Raw genomic sequence first — 18,281 nt, 5'->3', positions numbered from 1 at the left:
ATTTCAGCAGAAAGAAGACACACCAGGCGAACAAAGCAACAAATACTGAAAACAGACATAGGTTGTTATTAATAGAAAGTAGAATAAGATTTTGGAGACCCTATAAAATATTCAAGTGGTGTCCTTTTAATAGACTGTTAACTAGAGGCACTTCATCCCTGGCCAGGTGTCAATACAAGGAGCTTTAAGGAAAACAAACAAACAAAACCCCCCAATTTAAGTTCCAGGGTTTGGCTAACTTGAATCCTGAATTTAATGACATCATATCTTGTCATTCAACGTCTCCCACAGGATGTGGATTTCCCATGACCTTGTGTAATAAAATGGTGAATGCAGAATGCCGGAGAACAGCTGTTCTACCCAAAAAGAGAGAAAGTGGAGACAAGAGAAGTGTGACCTGAACATGGGTCAGATTCTGTGAGGTCAACAAGCCGCCTTTGACACAAGCTTTCAACACATCTGATCAGCCCCTGGCACGTGGATTCCTCTGTGTGAATAACTGTGGGAGGCACGTAGTGGCTGCCCACCCTAGACAGGACAGATGTTTTCAGTTTGCTAAGGTTCGCATCCCTCCCTAGGGTCTAAATGTCCACTGCCACCTGTTTTCATGCTTGAACTGAGCATATGCACCTATGTTACCAGCCTGGCCCTTTTTTGTAGGCCCTTGAATCTGTAACCCATCAATTTAAAAAAATCCAGACATTCCCTATGCTATTTTTTTCTTTTTTTTTTTGCGGTACGCGGGCCTCTCACTGCTATGGCCTCTCCTGTTGCGGAGCACAGGCTCTGGACGCGCAGGCTCAGCGGCCATGGCTCACGGGCCCAGCCGCTCCGCGGCACATGGGATCTTCCCGGACCGGGGCACGAACCCGTGTCCCCTGCATCAGCAGGCGGACTCTCAACCACTGCGCCACCAGGGAAGCCCTAGGGAGAATTTTTAATAGGACCCATTTTGAGTTCCTTGACAAAAGTGTGCAATTTCTGGCTAACCTGTTTCAACAAACCCGGGTTTGAAAACCCTTCCTTGACTAAAAAGGCCACATCATTTAGTAGTGATAAGAGCGTCCATCTAGCAAGTGTACACCGTTGAATGTCTGATCTTCAGCTGTGCTGCTCAGTGTTGTCAAGTTCCAACCAGACATCTGAGTTGACAACTACTGACTGGCCACAATCCGTGTCGAGTTACTGACATGAGTCTGCAATTTTCTTTTCTAGCATGTCACGGCAAATTCCATGGGTATGAGGTCACCAAAAGAAAAGACAGATAGAGGGCAAAATGCAAATGTGTTAGGCTAAGCACTTTTCAAGAATTAGTTTTTTAAGTACTTTTTAACTTCTGAAATTCTACGCTGCCATTTGCCAGAAAGCAATACATGGGGTCACGAGACAAATACTAGCTGGGGCTGAGGGGAATTGGAACATTTATATTTATTTATATTCAAATAGGTGCAGTGTATTTGCCATCTTATGGCTCTCAATAATTTATATCTAAATTCACTAAAAATGATGCAGAATTATTTTAAAAGGTTATGGGCTGCCTGAATATGTAATCTTGAACCAGACTTTGCACAATCACCATGTCCTTGCCTAGGTTAGCTGCTCCCTTTGCTATCTTGACGGCCATGATGGAAACATCACAAGCCAGAGCAGCCTCTGACCTGCTATTTTAGGTGAAGGTTCTTGTTGTCTTGGGAAAACAATACTGCACAACAAACAAGTTTTCATGGGCCATAGCAGCAGCAGATTATCAGCCTCACCAGGAAAGCTGTAGGCAGGACCAGGAACAGTCATCTTCGGAGCCCTCTATTATCTAATATTTGGCAGTCAATCCCATCTTTCCTTCTTTTAAAGTGTATATCATATATACTTATAGCTTTGGTCATAATTTTTATAAATACAGACCATTTGCACATCTGAAACTTCCAATTCTAACCCCTGAGCCAGTGCTCACAGAATTCCGATAGGAGTATTACGAATTCTCAAGGTCAAGAAGCCCCCTCCTTTAATTAGCACTGGGTGTGTTTTTACTCATATTCATGATCAGGATCTGAACAGGAAATTTTATTAAAAGGAGGCAGATTGTTTGCCTTTCCTCTCCATTAATTGGTTATGAATCTATTAAGCAGGAGTTGAATGGAAGGAATTCTGACACATGCTATGACATGGATGAGCCTTGAAAACAAGGTGGAAGAAGTCAGAAACAAAAGGCCACACTTGTATGATGTCATTTATGTGAAATGTCCACAGTAGGTGAATACACAGAAACAGAAAGCAGACTGGTAGCTCCTAGGGGCTGGGAGAAGCGGTGAACTGGGAGTAACTGCTTAATGGGTACAGAGTTTTCTTTTGGGGTGATGAAAATGTTTTGGAAATAGAAGTGGTGGTTGGACAATGTTGTGATCTACTTAAACATTCACTTTAAAATAGTTAATTTTATGTTATGTGAATTTCAGTTAAAAAAATCTGTACCAAGAAGGTTTGCCCTTATACTGATTTCCTTAATTAAGTTGTAAATTTTAACCTGGTGACGAGTTTCATGATAAATCTTTAACTGGCTATGGTCACCCAGCAAACCGGGCTCTTGCCAAAGAGGAAATCATACTTGAGTTTTACGTCAGTTTCTCAGATCCAGTACTCATTAGCCAATATCAGCTCATTGACTCTATTCCAAAGATAGAAAGAAGAAAAGAAAGGGTAGAATGTCAGTTTCAGTACTTTCCTCATGTGACCAGTCACTTAATACATACACAACTGAAGGTCACAGCAAGGGCAAACTGCAGTGAGACTTCAGTCTGGAATGGGCCTTTTATTTATTTACTTATTTTTTTTATAAATTTATTTTTATTTATATTATTTATTTTTGGCTGCACTGGGTCTTCGTTGCTACGCATGGGCTTTCTCTAGTTGCAGCGAGCAGGGGCTACTCTTCTTGCGCTACGTGGGCATCTCATTGTGGTGGCTTCTCTTGTTGCAGAGCACGGGCTCTAGGCGTGTGGGCTTCAGTAGTTGTGGCACATGGGCTCAGTAGCTGTGGCTCACAGGCTGTAGAGCGCAGGCTCAATAGTTGTGGCGTACGGGCTTAGCTGCTCCACAGCATGTGGGATCCTCCTGGACCAGGACTCGAGCCCACGTCCTCTGCATTGGCAGGTGGATTCTTAACCACTGCACCACCAGGGAAGTCCCTTTTTTTAAATTTAACATTATTTTTGATGTGCTTTGGTTTTAAATAGGTAATACATACACATAGTTAAACTTTTTTTTTCATGTAGTAAAAATAATTCCTTTCCTTCCCTATCTCCCTGCTACTGCTCCCTTTCTTCTGGAGATAAGCACTAAGAGTAATTTCTCAGTATCCCTCTGAGGACAGTCTATAGGAATATACAACTATAGATATACACAGCAGTCCTTTCAACAGCTAAGTCTTTACTGCTGCTGAAAAATTAAACTGGGGAGTAACCACGCTTCCAATCATTAAAATTCTAGTTTTACTGATAAGTTGTCAGAAGGTGCGGGTCTTATTACATAAAAGACGTATCTAGTAAAATGAAAACAGCAAATAACAAAATACCATTAACTTGCCAACCACTGAAACATTTTTTTGTACCCATTTTCCCTTTTTGCTCCTTAGTTGGACCCATTCCCTATAAGGCGGGAACTTTTCTTCCTTTCTTGCAACCGAGATAATCCAGGTTCTGGTTAAGTGAAAAGATATGTCACTCTGGGATCTTTATGTCTGACTCATAATTGTAACAGGTTTCAGTCTGAAAAATCTAAATTCCTTTTTGCGACATACCTTGTCCTCCTGCAATGAATCTTTGGCTACTATGTCGATTCCAAACTCTCTCAACACTCTAATCTGTACCCAGTAGAGCAATATTGGAACTGCCATGTCAGGTTAGACCCTGTCCTTCCAGGCCAGGGGCTGGCACCCTAAGTGCCCAGACAGGTGAGGCCTCTCTAACCTCACACTCAAAGTTGGGAAATACATTCCCTGACACTTCTACTGAAAAAAAAAAACCCAAAATCAAAAAAACCTTGTGATGCTGTCATCAGCCGAATTCTCTAAAGCAATAGCTCCTTCCCCTTTTATTAAATAAGAGGAAAGACTTGTAAATAAGATGAGAAAATGAACATTTAAACATGCCGATACACCTTGCCCTCATGCACCCAAGCTGTACTATGTAATTTTACAAAACCACAAAAGCCATTGTCACCATCGTCATTCAAGTAGTATTCAGAACTCAACATTCCAGACCTGGGAGCTGAGATTTATTACCTGAAAGGCTCTCCTGGGATGGCATCAATTTACCCACTAAATGAACATTCATGTACTTGCTGTGTGCACAGTGCTATTCTTAGGGAAAAAATAAATAAAAGAGCTTGTCATTAGGTAGCTCATAGTCTGGTTGGAGAGAAAAAGATGCAAAGAGCTAGGGGAGCTATGTGGTAATAACTGTCACAATAGAAATGCAAAGCACAGCTTTGGCTGGGACACCTGTGAGCTGGCCCTGTAGCCAGGGAGCCTAAGCAAATTCAAAGCTTTCAATCTTTTGTGTGACACTCAAAAGAACAAATGATGTTTGATGAGAAGACACATGACCAAAATGCTATGGGAAGAATTTATGTGAAGTTGTACATGTGTCTATAGCACTTAGAGCAAAATCCAGAAGCATACCCACCAACATGTTAACAGAGGTAATCTCATTGTGATGGGATTTCGGGTGATTTTCATCTCCTTCTTTGTACTTTTCTGTAAAATTTGTATTGTTTTACAATGAACACTTAAACCCATTTAAAAAGAGAAGATTGTTATTAGCTCTGTTTAGAGATAAAGATGGCTTTGATTCAATTTCTGGAGTGTTTATCTAGGGCTTTATGTGCTAGACCTTGTATAAGAGAGAAGGACAGCAGGGTCCTTATCTTTAATGAGTTCATGAACTTGGTGGTGGAGGCGGGCACACATTTAAACAATTAAAATGCAACAGGTTGGGCTTCCCTGGTGGCGCGGTGGTTGAGAGTCCACCTGCCGATGCAGGGGACACGGGTTCGTGCCCCGGTCCGGGAAGATCCCACATGCCGCGGAGCGGCTGGGCCCGTGAGCCATGGCTGCTGGGCCTGTGCGTCCGGAGCCTGTGCTCCGCAACGGGAGAGGCCACGGCAATGAGAGGCCCACGTGGCGCAAAAAAAAAAAAAAAAAAAAAAAATGCAACAGGTTATGTACCAATGTTGGCTTTTTAATTGTGACAAATGTATCACCATAATACATGATGATAACTGCGCAGTAAAGAATTTGGCTGGTGCCAGGAACACAGTAGGTGCTCAAAGAAATGCTCATTGAATGAATGAATGACATCCATATCTTTCTTTGACTTAGTCCTTTCATTCACCTTCCTCACCTTTTCTCACGGCCATTACCTGTACCCACAACCAATGGTATCCCCAGCTCTGATCACTGATGTCAAATCACTGATTTTGCACACCACCATTGCCATTACCACCTTAATCTTTCTAGAACATTGTTTTCATCTGGTTGTCCTCCAGGTTAAGCCAAGCTCCACATTGCCAAACCCCTCAAAGCCTCCAGAGACCTGGCGCCCTTGCTCTAACTTTCCAGATTTTCTTCTCAGGACGTGGAAGAACAAAGCCTTTGCTCTGTTTGGGTTCCCCCTGTGCTGTTTTTACAAGTACCCTCCCCACATTTAGACTGTCCTCCCACGTAGTAGTATCTTATTTAATTCCCGTAACAACCCTTAGGAGTAGCTATCTTCCGATTTTCAGATGAGAGCATGAAGGTTGTGAGACATCCAATAGCTTGTCCATGACTTCATGGCTAGGAAGAAGCAGGACCAGGAGTGAAACCCAAGTCCTCTGAAAGGTAGAGCCCACATTTGAAACCAGCATGCTACGCTCTCTTCTTCTGTTCCTTTCTGATTCTAAATTATCTCTAAGCTCAAGTTCTAGTCTTGTAACTTCCTTAAAGAACAATGGTTAACATTTGGATGAGCTTATTAGGTATCATGAATCTTTTAAGTACTTTACTTATATGATCCCCAGAACAACCCAATGAGAAAGGAACTATTATTATTTGTTTCAATTTCATTTATTTATTTTTGGCTGCCTTGGGTCCCCATTGCTGTGTGTGGGCTCCTCATTGTGGTGGCTTCTCTTGTCGCGGAGCATGGGTTTCAGTAGTTGTGGCATGAGGGCTCAGTAGTTATGGCACACGGGCCCAGCCGCTCCGCCGCATGTGGGATACTCCCGGACCAGGGCTCGAACCCATGTCCCCTGCACTGGCAGGCGGATTCCCAACCACTGCACCACGAGGGAAGCCCAAGAAAGGAACTATTATTGTTTCCTATTTTATAGGCAAAGAAACGCTGGCAGAGATTGAGTTCTCAAGGCCACACAGCCTGTATGTGGTAGAACTGGGATAAAAACCAGCCATCAACCTGCCCAGAACCCATATCCTTTAGCAGAAGCCTGCCAAGCCTCCTCTGCCATCCTATCCTACTGGAAGAAAGTGTCTCAAGAAGGTGGGGCTGGTCTGTTTTGAAGACCTTCCGCAAAACCCGTCACCATGAGTCAAAACCCAACAGTCCATGGGTTGTATGTGTGCACGTGTTCCTGCCTTCAAGGGTTTTACATATTGGTGGAAATATCAAATGAACAGAAAAGACAGCCACCGTGAACGGTAGAGTGAAAAACGCACAGTCACAAAAAGCAAAGATTGTCCTACGCAAAAATTCAGAAGTCAATGCGTGAACAGTAAGTTTTTGTTTTATAAGTAGTCAGTACTTTTATCTATTTACTTATTTAATCCTACGAGGTAGGTACCTATTGCCATCCCATTTTACAGAAGAGGACCTGGAGGATGGAGAGGTCAGGAGATGGCTAGAGCCAGAGCCTGCCCCAGGCAGTCAGATGCCAGCGTCAGATCGTCACCACTCCACCTATTGTAGGGGCCTCAGCAGACAATCCCACTCAACCTGCAAATGTTTTTTTGAGAGAGAACATAGATAAAAAAAAAAAAATCATCTTGCAACTATTAAAAGCTATTGCACCAAATAGAAAAGTAAAATAATTGAAAAATTCTTCCTCCCCTTTGAAAACATGCACAGGACTGTTTATCTGAAATGATTTAAATTCAGTCCAAGCAGAGCATTTGCCCCAATACGTTAGGAGTTCCAATTGCAGTTGGAACAATGGCAATGCTGTACAGAGGGGGTAAAGGAGAGGAAGATGGGTTTGGATGTATGTGTGTGTGGGGGGTGTTCATCGCATCAATCTGCCAAACCCACACACAATCAGACACTAGTCAGACACCCTTTGAAATGGAAAGGGTGATCGTAGACAGCACCTCACTTCTGTTCAGATGCCTGAAATAGACCAGAGCCGTGCAGGAAGCAACATCCAAAGCCGATTCCCTGCCCTCTAGGTTGTCACACACAGACTCCCCCTCACGTGGCTCCTTACGCCACAAGAACCAGTCCCTCAATTACTGACAGATACATGGAATGGAGTGAAGTTAGGCCTTAAAGGAGTGTCAATAAACTTCTGGGAGAGCATCATGTTTTCTGGACATACATTTTTATTTCTAAAGAATGAATCAGCTAGACATGGGCAATCGATTTTTTTTAATCAATTATAAAAGCAGTTTAATTGATGTTCATTGTAACCCTGTGAGGCAATGTTTACTATTATCTCCATGCTATATAATGTTTGTTGCTTATTGAATTCAAATTGCATTAGACTGGGTGCAGCAACAGTTTTTACTAATTCAAGGGCAATAATCTTTAATTGAAGTAGTTTGTTTCTATGAATAACTTCCTGATGGTTTCTATTCACCAAACCTTGCTACACCAGGGAGGCAACTGTGGCACACAGAAAGCACACAGCCCTTGCAGGCAGACACTCGAGTAAATCCGCAGACAAGTCAGGTCACTGCTCCAAGGCTCAGCACCCCGCATCTTTGGAAATCAGAGAGTGATACCTACATTATGCAATAAATATCCGGGACAGTAACATGGCATCTGGAGCCTGGGTTTGTATCCCGACTCTACCACTGTGTAACCTTGGGCAAATTATTTAACATCTATGGTCCTTTGTTTCTTCATCTGTGAAAAGGGGATAGTTTTAGTACCAACCTATAGGGTGGTTTTGAGGATTAAATGAGTTAAAATTTGTACACCAGCTACACAGTGCCTGATCACAGTGAGTACTGTGCAAATGTTTTAAGAAGAAAATAAAATAAAGGTGAGAAGAGTTACTGTAATGTGGAAGAAAGCGCCAAGCAGAGTACCCAAGACATCACAGGCACTCCACTGGGACGTCTCCCTAAATTAGAGCAACACAGACATGGTGGCCCCTGAGTAGCTGAAATTGCACCTCTACTGAGTAAGCTCTAACAGAGCCTATTTTGTGTTAATTCTCATCACATCATTGACTTGCTTCCATTGGCCACTCTTCACTTCTTCTCTCCCTCTCACACTGTCTTCACCTCCTATTCAGTGATTATGGAAAACCAGCCACAGAATGTGAAATAAAATTTTGGTTCAGAAGAGCAAACTCATTTGTGAAAGAACATTTCAAAGGAAAGAGAGGACCTTGGCTCTCTGATCTATGTCACCAACACTATGAACATTAGCAAAGAAAAGTTTCATGATTTGCCTTTCTTTAGGAAGCTTTGCCAAGTTACATTATTTTTTAAAAAATAAGAATCAAAGTAACATCAGTATAGTTTTAAAATATAGGGCATTTCTTAAAGAATTACAAAGAATAACCAAGTGTTTTCTAATTATGCGCCAACGAATTTCAGAAACTTGCTGAAAATTCACTTGCTCTTGTACTTGTGTGCCTGCCTCCTTTGGGTACTTTGCATGTGTGTATCCATATATAAGAGCTCTCTTTTTGACAGACACCCACACCCACGCGCCCCAGAAATGCTATTTGAGTACTTATCTAAACAGACAAGTACTTGTTGAAAATAAAAATGTTCTGACCAAAGCAATTGCACAGAGAAAAGGGATTTCATCCATTGGGAGCAAAGGAGAAAATACGATTTGGTCCAACAATTTGCACACACGCAATAACTGTTAAATCTAGCATTAGAAATGTAATGAATTTGAGTCTGATACATTTTTATACTTAGAATTTTAATTTCTTTTTTATGTGCATAACAACTATGTCATATAGAAAAAGAAAATATAGATAAAGCAAAACAATGTTTAATAAAAATTGGAATAACCATTTTGGTGGAGCTATGATTAGGAAATATGCTTCCAAATTACATGGAGGAAGAGGACTGGAAACCTTTAAAAATATCCTCCTTCTGTTTCTTAAACCAACCAATAAGGAGTATTAGATGAAACAAAAAGACAGCCCCAAACTCGCAGTCAGAAGCCCTGCCTCTAACCCTACCTTATTATTGGATAGCTTGTGTGACCTTGAATATCCTCATGGGCTGCAATATCCTCACCTATCAAGAAAGATAGTTGGACTAAAGGACTCCACTGAATTTGAGGATGCAGCCAGTCCTATAATAGGCCTATGGACATGATCTTCTGTTATAGATTGTCATCCTATCCTGGGACTCATAACATCCTCTTTTTCTTAACTAGACTGAAGAATTCCTGCAAAGTTTTTTGGTAACATACTTTCAAAGCAAGCCCTCTCAAGCAAGGGGTACCTATTCTCAACCTAGGTCACCTTCCCAATGACCTGCAGGGGGCAGAGTAGGTAAGCACAGTGAGGGACTTGAAACCGTATTAGGGGTCTTGGATAGTGTCCTGTTTTGTAGCCCTTATCCTACCCAGGCTGCTGTTATTTATTAGTAGGGCATATAAATCCACATGCTAAGGATCTGATCATGTGTGTTGAATAAGATGCACTAACACATTTATTTTCTTCTTTTCTCCCAATGGTCAAAATCCAATTTCTATGTAAATACGTTTGGTCATAACATTCTTATTTTTAACAGGTATAACTCTTCTACTTTAACAGGAGGATTTGGAAGTGCTGTTAAAAATTACAAGAAATTCCTCCGGAGCAGAAGGGGCTTATCTCATTCTTATGTGCTGAGGCTGGCAGGGTTTAAAGGCATTTGTTCTCTGAGGATGGGCACAATACACAGAAACCGAGGCAAACCTCTATCTAGTCCATGTCCTAAAGCCCCAGGAAACAGAGGGAAGGAGAGCTTCCTTGCTTGCTGTCCTGAGTTCAGAATCCCTCTCACTTCAGAGTGAACTGACCTACCCAATGTTATTTACTACAAGAAATACTGCAATTTGCCACTATTTTTATTTGGAAGGAAGTTGGTTTTCTTTGGATTCATACAGGTCAGACAAGCCTTGTCATCAAGAATTACCAATCCCATGATGTATGGATAGCTTGTCCCATACTTTCTTCCGATCTCGCCTTGGGTGACACTTTTTAAGAGTGGTCTCCCTGATTGCCCCATACAAACACAGACCCATTGACCTGCTTTTTCTTCCTACTTTAATTTTCTTCACGTATTAGATATTTTTGTACATGCATTCATTGTCTACCTGCTCCTACTAAAAAATGAGCTTCCTGAGGATTCTGAGTATGTTCTGTCCACGCCTGTATCTCTAGTGTGAATGACACACACATTGTACGTGCTCAGCAAATTATCTGTTGAGTGAATAAATGTCAGAAACCCTCCAGGTGAATAAAGAATACTTAAGGGTGATAAAGAATTATTTAAGAGTAAATAATAACCACCACATTTGCCCGAGGCACTGTGGGGATAGCTTTTCTAATACACAGAGACATCAATCACATCACCACCAAACGCTCTCACAGCTTAACCTCCGTGACCAGAGAGGGGCGTTTCTGATGTAATAGTTTATAATTCTTTTTCCTTCATTTACTATCAAAATACACAGTGTGATGTCCAATTCTACTTCTGTCCTTTTGAAATAAGGGAGATGCTTCTCACTGCATGGGTTTTAGTGAAGGTTTCTCCACGCGTCACGTTTTACAATTGAAAACGCCTTAGATATAGGCCTACTCTTGGCTCCGGCTACCAGAGTTTCTCAAAAAGGAAGGTACCTGCCTAAGCTACCTTTGAGGAATGAAGGAATTCATGTCAACAGGTGGCTGGGGCACTTACTGCCAGAGCAGGAGGCTTCTTTAGGGCTGGAAGACATCGGCTGTGCACACAGTTGGCAAAGGCAGTCTCTCCCATTGAACGTGACTCGGTCACCGGGTGGAAACGGGCGCCTGGAGACAGAAAGACATTGCCCTCAAGGTTACTGCAGCAATTTCATTCCTCTTCCTCACCCCTGCTTGGCTGGCCTCCGGTGCCAATTCACTGCTTCGAAGAGGAGCCAAACCATTTGAAATGCAGCCTGAAGCCAGCCAGCCAGCTGGATCCAGTCCAAACAAACACACAAACGTGCCTCATTTTGAGAGGAAAGGAGAACGCGCAGCTTCTGCGGGCAACCAGATAGTAAAATGATACCGTTCACCTCCGCTCATTAGCGGAGGGATGTTCCAACAAGTCACCTAGCAGGGCACACACAGTACAATTTTCATTTTCCAAATGGAAACACCTCCAGGAAGAAATATTTTAAATGCCATGGATTCCTATTCAAGCTTAAGGCCCTTCCCCAAGAGAACTGGTTACAGGTCAAGCATTAACTCTTTAAGTTCCCTGGACCAACGTGATAATTATGCTGAATTAGACTTGGTCCTGGACGTCTGAATGGGCGAACTAAATATCTCACAGTGCTAGGGGCCCAGTCCCTCATAAACTTGGAGAAATACGAAGATGCGATAAATATCTGTTTAAAAATTAGTATTAGCTTCTTTTCAGAAAGATATTTTCCTTTCACATTAGATATTCATCAATAACAGCACACGTTGCAAAAATATTGCCTTCTTCAGGTACGTTATCAGTTTCTTCTGCTCCCACTTCAGCAGGCAGATAGCTTTAAAAAAAGTCATTAATTAATAGCCATATGACAGTTTCCACGCCTACTTTCTTGCAACTGACCAATTTGCCAATGATCTTCATCATGAGTTTTCAAATGTGTGATTCTGTCAATCAGGAAATTTGAAACTCATAAGCCAAACATCCCCACACATCTGAGTCAGAAGCAATTTCTTAAGAACAAATTCAAGCTTCTGGACATGTTTTACGTTCACAGCTGCCTTAAGTTGCCCTTTGGCCGCCTAACAGTTGTTGATTAACCATAATGCACGCACAGATAGTAAATTTGGACTTAACTCCACAAACGTGCTTGTTGCCAGTCATCAAGGAGAGTTTTAAACTCTCACACCGCCAAATTTTAGAAGCGCTGAGTTGAGGTGGTCTCTCCTCTCCTCTTCTCTCCTGGTGCCATGTTACTTTCCGTTGCTCAGCTAAGGCCAGAGAGGTTAAGCAACTTGCGTGGATTGACCAGCTAGGGAGACCAAGCCACAGGCAGGTGCAGGTGGTATCCACCAACTCAGAACTTGCTCTGTCTTTAATAATCAAAGTCACACTCTGGTGGATACCAACAGGCCTATCGCTTCCCACTTATTAGGTAAAACCAAGCTAGCCTCCAATCTGCTCTGTAAGGAGGCCCTCAGGGGGTGAAGAGTCCACAGACACAATAAGCTCAGGTTCTTTGCCTCTGATCAGGGCCAGGACCAGGCTGAGGGCAGCGAAGCACCCGAGGCAAAGCATCTAAGGAGGCCCCCGCTGTCAGAAGTGCTGCATGACCCGGGAGTAAGCACCCCTTTAAACTGTGCGCCCAGGAGCCTCCCTGGCTTCACCCTAGTCCAGGCCCTGCATCTGATCTAAGCTTCTATTTTTAAACTTGAACCCCACACAGATCCACCATGGGACAAACCAGAGTCCAGTTCTCAACAATGCGACCAGGTCTTCTGAATTTTGTTATTTCATGAATGAACCCCCCTTCATTTCCCTACGTCCTCTGCCCATATGGGTTCACTTCCTCCTGACATTTGCCTGAATGTTTGTAATAGAAGGAGAACTGGATTTACAGTCAGAACACCTGAGTTCAAATCTTGGCCTTGCGATGTGAGGATCTGGGAAAATCCCTTACACTCTGAGTCTCCAAGTCACTCATAAGTAGGGACACGAATTCCTGATTGACTCCACAGAATTGCTCAGAGGGTTAAATTAATTTCTACATGAACGCAATTTGTAAACTGTAAAGGTGGCCTCCTCAGAGGAAACTGGTGTCATTCAGAAGCAGCAACAGTGGGCACCTCTCTGCTGGCTCAAACATGCAGGGACAGGGCTACAGCTGATAAATGTTTGTCCGTTACCAACTTGAAGCAATGGTCTCTCAAGGCCAAGATCAGGAAGCCTCTTGGAGTTTACCTGGGCCAGCGCCCTCCAACCTGACTGAGTCTCCTCCTCCTTGGTGGCCCTTCAGAAACCACTAAATCATCATGAGAGTTAGGAAGGAGAAAGGCTAGAAATGGATATTTTAAAGAGACCCTCCCTAGGGGATTCCAGTGACCATCCAGGTTTGGGGAATCACTTGTACGCAGTTCACAGCCTCTCACCTTACGGATGAGACAATTGCTGTGGAAAAGTTAGCTCACATAGGTCTCAAATCAGCCCAGGAAGCACGACCAGGACTCGGGTCTCCCGAATGCCAGTCCAGGCTCTTAACCAGGCTGTGAGCTACAGCCTGAAAAAGGAGAGGTCAAGAGGAAGCTTTGCTTTTGATTAAATACAGAAAAAATTTCAGCTCATTAACCCAGAATTTTTAAATTATGATTTAAAAATATATATAATTTTAAAATGGGCTAATAGTTATATAAAGTTATTAAAATAATTTGATTATGAATATTTCATCTAAATCTTATTACAATTTACCCATGTGTATTATCTTGTTAATTAATTATACAAAATCATATTTACCCTTCTAGAGTTTACATTTCTCTGGCCTAGAAACATGAAATGCTGAAAAACAAAACAAACTGAACTGAACTGTAGTTTTTACAAAGGCATAGCAAAATGGAGCGCACAGAATCAACACCATTCCAAAAGGCATGGGATTGCCTGATTAGTATGGGTCCATTAAGTAGCTGATCCTTTATTGGTGAGTCTCCTCATTATAGGAATCGAACCCATTGTAAATTCTGTAATGTGTAGCGCTCAAAACACAACAATGAACCACATTTTCCACTCACACTTCACACAGTTTCCTTCTTCTCTCTGACTGATCATTTTAATCAAGCTGCTTTGTGCAGTATAGATCTAACCTTGGTGGATGATAGAGAGGAGGGGTTGGCAACTTTTCCCCTGAAAGATCAAATTGTAAATATATTTTTAGACTGTGCAGATCATAAGGTTTCTGTCACAACTGCTCAACTCTGCCACTGTCACTTGGAACCAGCCATAGACAATACATAAACAAACGGGCATGGCTGTGTTCCAATAAAGCTTTATTTACAAAACAGGTATTGGGTCTAATTTGGCCCATGGGGCAGTTTGCTCTCCCTGGTTATAGAGCAAATGCAACTATTTTACACACCCACTCCCACACACTGATACTTCCAAATAAGCTTCATCTTTCCAAGTATTTATGCCATTTCCTCCCATGTTTCCATTGCTCAAAATGTCTCAAGATCTAGAGCTGCTTTCAGATTTGGTTTCAAGGCACTTAAAATCAGTCACATTATTTAGTGGAGGATATCACATATAAAGTTTCCTAAGTAAATTACTTTTTGACTAAGCCTGATAACACACTAGGAAAATAAAAACATCTAAAGGTGCATCAGAAAAAAATATTTTAAGACAAATGTGTGGTATCACTTTTATGTGGAATCTAAAAAAAATGATACAAATGAATTTATTTACAAAACAGAAATAGACTCACAGACATAGAAAACAAATTTATGGTTACCGAGGGGGAGGGATAAATTAGGAATTAACAGATACAAACTACTATATATAAAATAGATAAACAACAAGGTCCTACTGTATAGCACAGGGAACTATATTCAATATCGTGTAATAATCTATAATGGAAAAGAATATGAAAAAGATATATGTGTATATTTGTATAACTGAATCACCTTGCTGTACACCTGGAACTAACACAACACTGTAAATCAAACTGTACTTCAATAAAAAAATTTTTTTTTAAAGAAAAGATATTTTAAGACTAAGTACAACTCAAGGGACTTCCCTGGTGGTCCAGTAGTTAAGACTCAACACTCCCAATGCAGGGGGCCCGGGTTCAATCCCTGGTCAGGGAACTAGATCCCACATGCGGCAGCTAAAAGATCCTATATGCCACAGCTAAGACCAGGCACAGCCAAAATAAATACTAAAAAAAAAAAAAAAAAAAGAGACTAAGTACAACTCAAGACCAAAGCGCACATTCCAAGCTTTGACAGCAGAACCCAGCGCTTCTCTGTTGGGGAAAGCCACACTTACTTGCAGATCGTACAAGCAAAGCAGTTGGGATGGTAGGTCTTGCCCAGGGCGGTCACCACCTCTCCTTCCACAAACTCCCCGCAGCCATGGCAGCGCGTGCCATACATCCTCTGGTAGTCCAGGGTGCAGAGATACTCTCCGTTCTTTATGAAGAAGCCCCCTTGGGCCAGGTCACAGCCACACACTGTGGACAGACAAGTTCACATCTGGTCATCATGTGCCAAGCTGCTGGGCAGCAGTGCCTTCTACTGCATGCTGCTAACTTACTCTATGATCTCAGCAGTATGGGGTTTGGGAGGGGGGGACTGGTACAAAGAGCTATTTATTGTTGGGCTCTGATTCTCTCTTGCTTCCCTCCCCTTTTGCTTCCCTCCCCTTTGGGAGCTATGCAATGTCTCATGCAAGTAAAATCCATTGGCTAGGGCTCCACAGCTTCTGTGATATGTCTAAGATTCAGAGATAATCAGTCTTTGATGGAAAGATACCTTTGGTTCACGCGGTCTCAAATATGAACAAAACTGTCTCTTGCAGTGCTATTCAGGAAAGCACGGCTTGCCCACACAACTGCTTGGTTTGGACCAAAAACTGTTACTGAGCTGAGTAATAAATTCCCACTACACCAAAAGCTGAAATGTCCAGTGTCTATTTTTTCACACTCTGGGAATACTTTCCCATAGTTCTAAACAATTCAGACGTTTAATTTTCTCTTTGTGCAGTAAATAGGATAAGTCCATTATTTATATATTACAGAGAGAGATAAAAATGAACAAGCAGAAGAGGAAAGAAAAGGGAACATGTCCAAGATAAAACTGTCATTCAGGACCTCAGCACACGCAAAAGAGGCTGCTTTGCTGTGTCTGGATTTTGGCGTCTCTTTCAAAACTGTGCAGCTATGAATTACGGAGATGGTGCAAAAAAAAGCAGGTCCTGGGATTCCAGGTGTGCATGTTCAGGCAAGACCAGAGCAGGACTCAGCAACTGGTCCAAAAATAAAGCCAAAGGCAGCCTCTGCGAGTAAAGATTTTCCACTGCCAAGTGACTGGGAAGCAACACTAAAGCTGGAAATCTCCATTCTTAACCTCTCTATCCCCAAGTTTGGATGACACTTCAGGGCCTTGGGCAAAGAATCCAGGATTTGTCCTGATTATTCCTGCAAGCAGTTGGTATGGGCACTCAGCTGGGGTAGGGACGAGGTGAGTTCAGTCACTAAATTGCTTTCCTAAGGACCTACTGGAACACATGGTAAGTTCCCATGACACATGAACACATCTAGATGAACTAGTGTTGAGCACAGTAAGATTCTGACGGAATCTTACCGCCCCACCCTCAGTTAGCGGTCTCTACTAACGGCAAACTACTAAAGATACTCAGGGTGACGCAGAACCTACAACAAGCTTTCCACTGTGGGTTCATCTGTCTTTGTTTAGATCAACACTCCACAGCTATGACCTCCTTCTTTGCAATTTATAATCAAGTAACCCAAGATGATGGCCTGAGTCCGTCATGCCTGAAAATGACCACCATATAACCCTACTGTGACCACATTACCTGGAAACCAGCTTGTTCATCACCTGCCGCCTCCCTAACCTGCCAGTCCCCCACTGCTCCCACACCTGCCTTTTCCTTACCAAATGGTCCTGTGGGTCGAGGGAACTCAAGTATGGACTAAGCCTACTCCACCTGCAAATTCCTTCAACAACAATAAACACAATCCTGAGGCCACAGGACACCTTAGAGTTCTTTCTTCAATATTTTCCTATGTATTCTTTTTTATTTTCCCACAAGATGACAAAGCACTTCATGGGTAAGAGTCCTCAGCTTCACTTCTTTTGATTTGTCTTTAGGGACTTCCAACCACGGTATCTGATATAACACCGGGAACCAATTTTTGAATTATTATAAATTGAATCCAGCCTCAAACTTGGCAAATTCCCACTGGTTTCACTCCTCAGTGGCATCAATCAGTTCCAACGACTCAGTTGCTCTTCCAAACTTGGGTATTTCTCAAAACCACGAAAGGTAACAAAATAAGGCATTTGGACTGCTAGTAATTCCCTTCAGTCTCTCTTCCAATCACCTAAGGTAGACAGAATGTAAAAATTCACAGATCCTTTATAAAAAGATCTGGTAGCAATAGGGTAATTATGGTAATACAGATTGTTGAGACAGCTTCAAAGCTAATTCTAAATATTTTAGAAATCCCTGTGTTCACCGCTTCCTTAGGGAACCTCTGCAGCCTCTCTAGTTCACAGGGTTTTGTGAAGTCGACACATCCTGTCCTTTAATAATAAAATCTTAGTTTATATGAACCTAATATAGCCTTAAAAAATGACTTTTTAATGACTGTTGAGAGATGCCAAACTAAAAGCAAACTGTGCCTCTTCGCAGTTTGATTATTTGATTTGGCTTAGTCCTTTTTTTTTTTTGCGGTACACGGGCCTCTCACTGCTGTGGCCTCTCCCGTTGCGGAGCACAGGCTCCGGACGCGCAGGCTCAGCGGCCATGGATCACGGGCCCAGCCGCTCCGCGGCATGTGGGATCTTCCCGGACCGGGGCACGAACCCATGTCCCCTGCATCGGCAGGCGGACTCTCAACCACTGCGCCACCAGGGAAGCCCCTCTCTAGCTCATTTTATCCTTGAAATATTCTGGTGAATGGGAACTATTTTTTTTTTTTCTTTTTTTTTGCGGTACGCGGGCCTCTCACTGTTGGCGGCCTCTCCCATTGCGGAGCACAGGCTCCGGACGCGCAGGCTCAGTGGCCATGGCTCAAGGGCCCAGCCGCTCGGCGGCATGTGGGATCCTCCCGGACCGGGGCATGAACCCGCGTCCCCTGCATCGGCAGGCGGACTCT

At 42.7% G+C, this 18,281-nt stretch overlaps 1 protein-coding gene across 5 annotated transcripts in view; it reads right to left on the bottom strand.

Annotated features, from left to right (window-relative positions):
- The window catches only part of ABLIM1 (actin binding LIM protein 1), a 318,168-nt gene that overhangs the window by 107,298 nt on the left and 192,589 nt on the right, over positions 1-18,281 (bottom strand). For all 5 annotated transcript variants that reach the window (XM_079899551.1, XM_079899553.1, XM_079899549.1 and 2 more), the window contains exons 3-4: positions 15,428-15,611; positions 11,132-11,241 (exon numbers count right to left, since the gene is read on the bottom strand). In XM_079899551.1, coding sequence (XP_079755677.1) covers positions 11,132-11,241; positions 15,428-15,611 — 294 coding nt within the window. The remainder of the gene's footprint in view (positions 1-11,131; positions 11,242-15,427; positions 15,612-18,281) is intronic.

The sequence above is a fragment of the Stenella coeruleoalba genome (genome assembly GCF_951394435.1).
Source record: "Stenella coeruleoalba genome assembly, chromosome: 16".
Lineage (NCBI taxonomy): Eukaryota > Metazoa > Chordata > Mammalia > Artiodactyla > Delphinidae > Stenella > Stenella coeruleoalba.
This window is presented reverse-complemented; position numbering and strand designations above follow the sequence as displayed.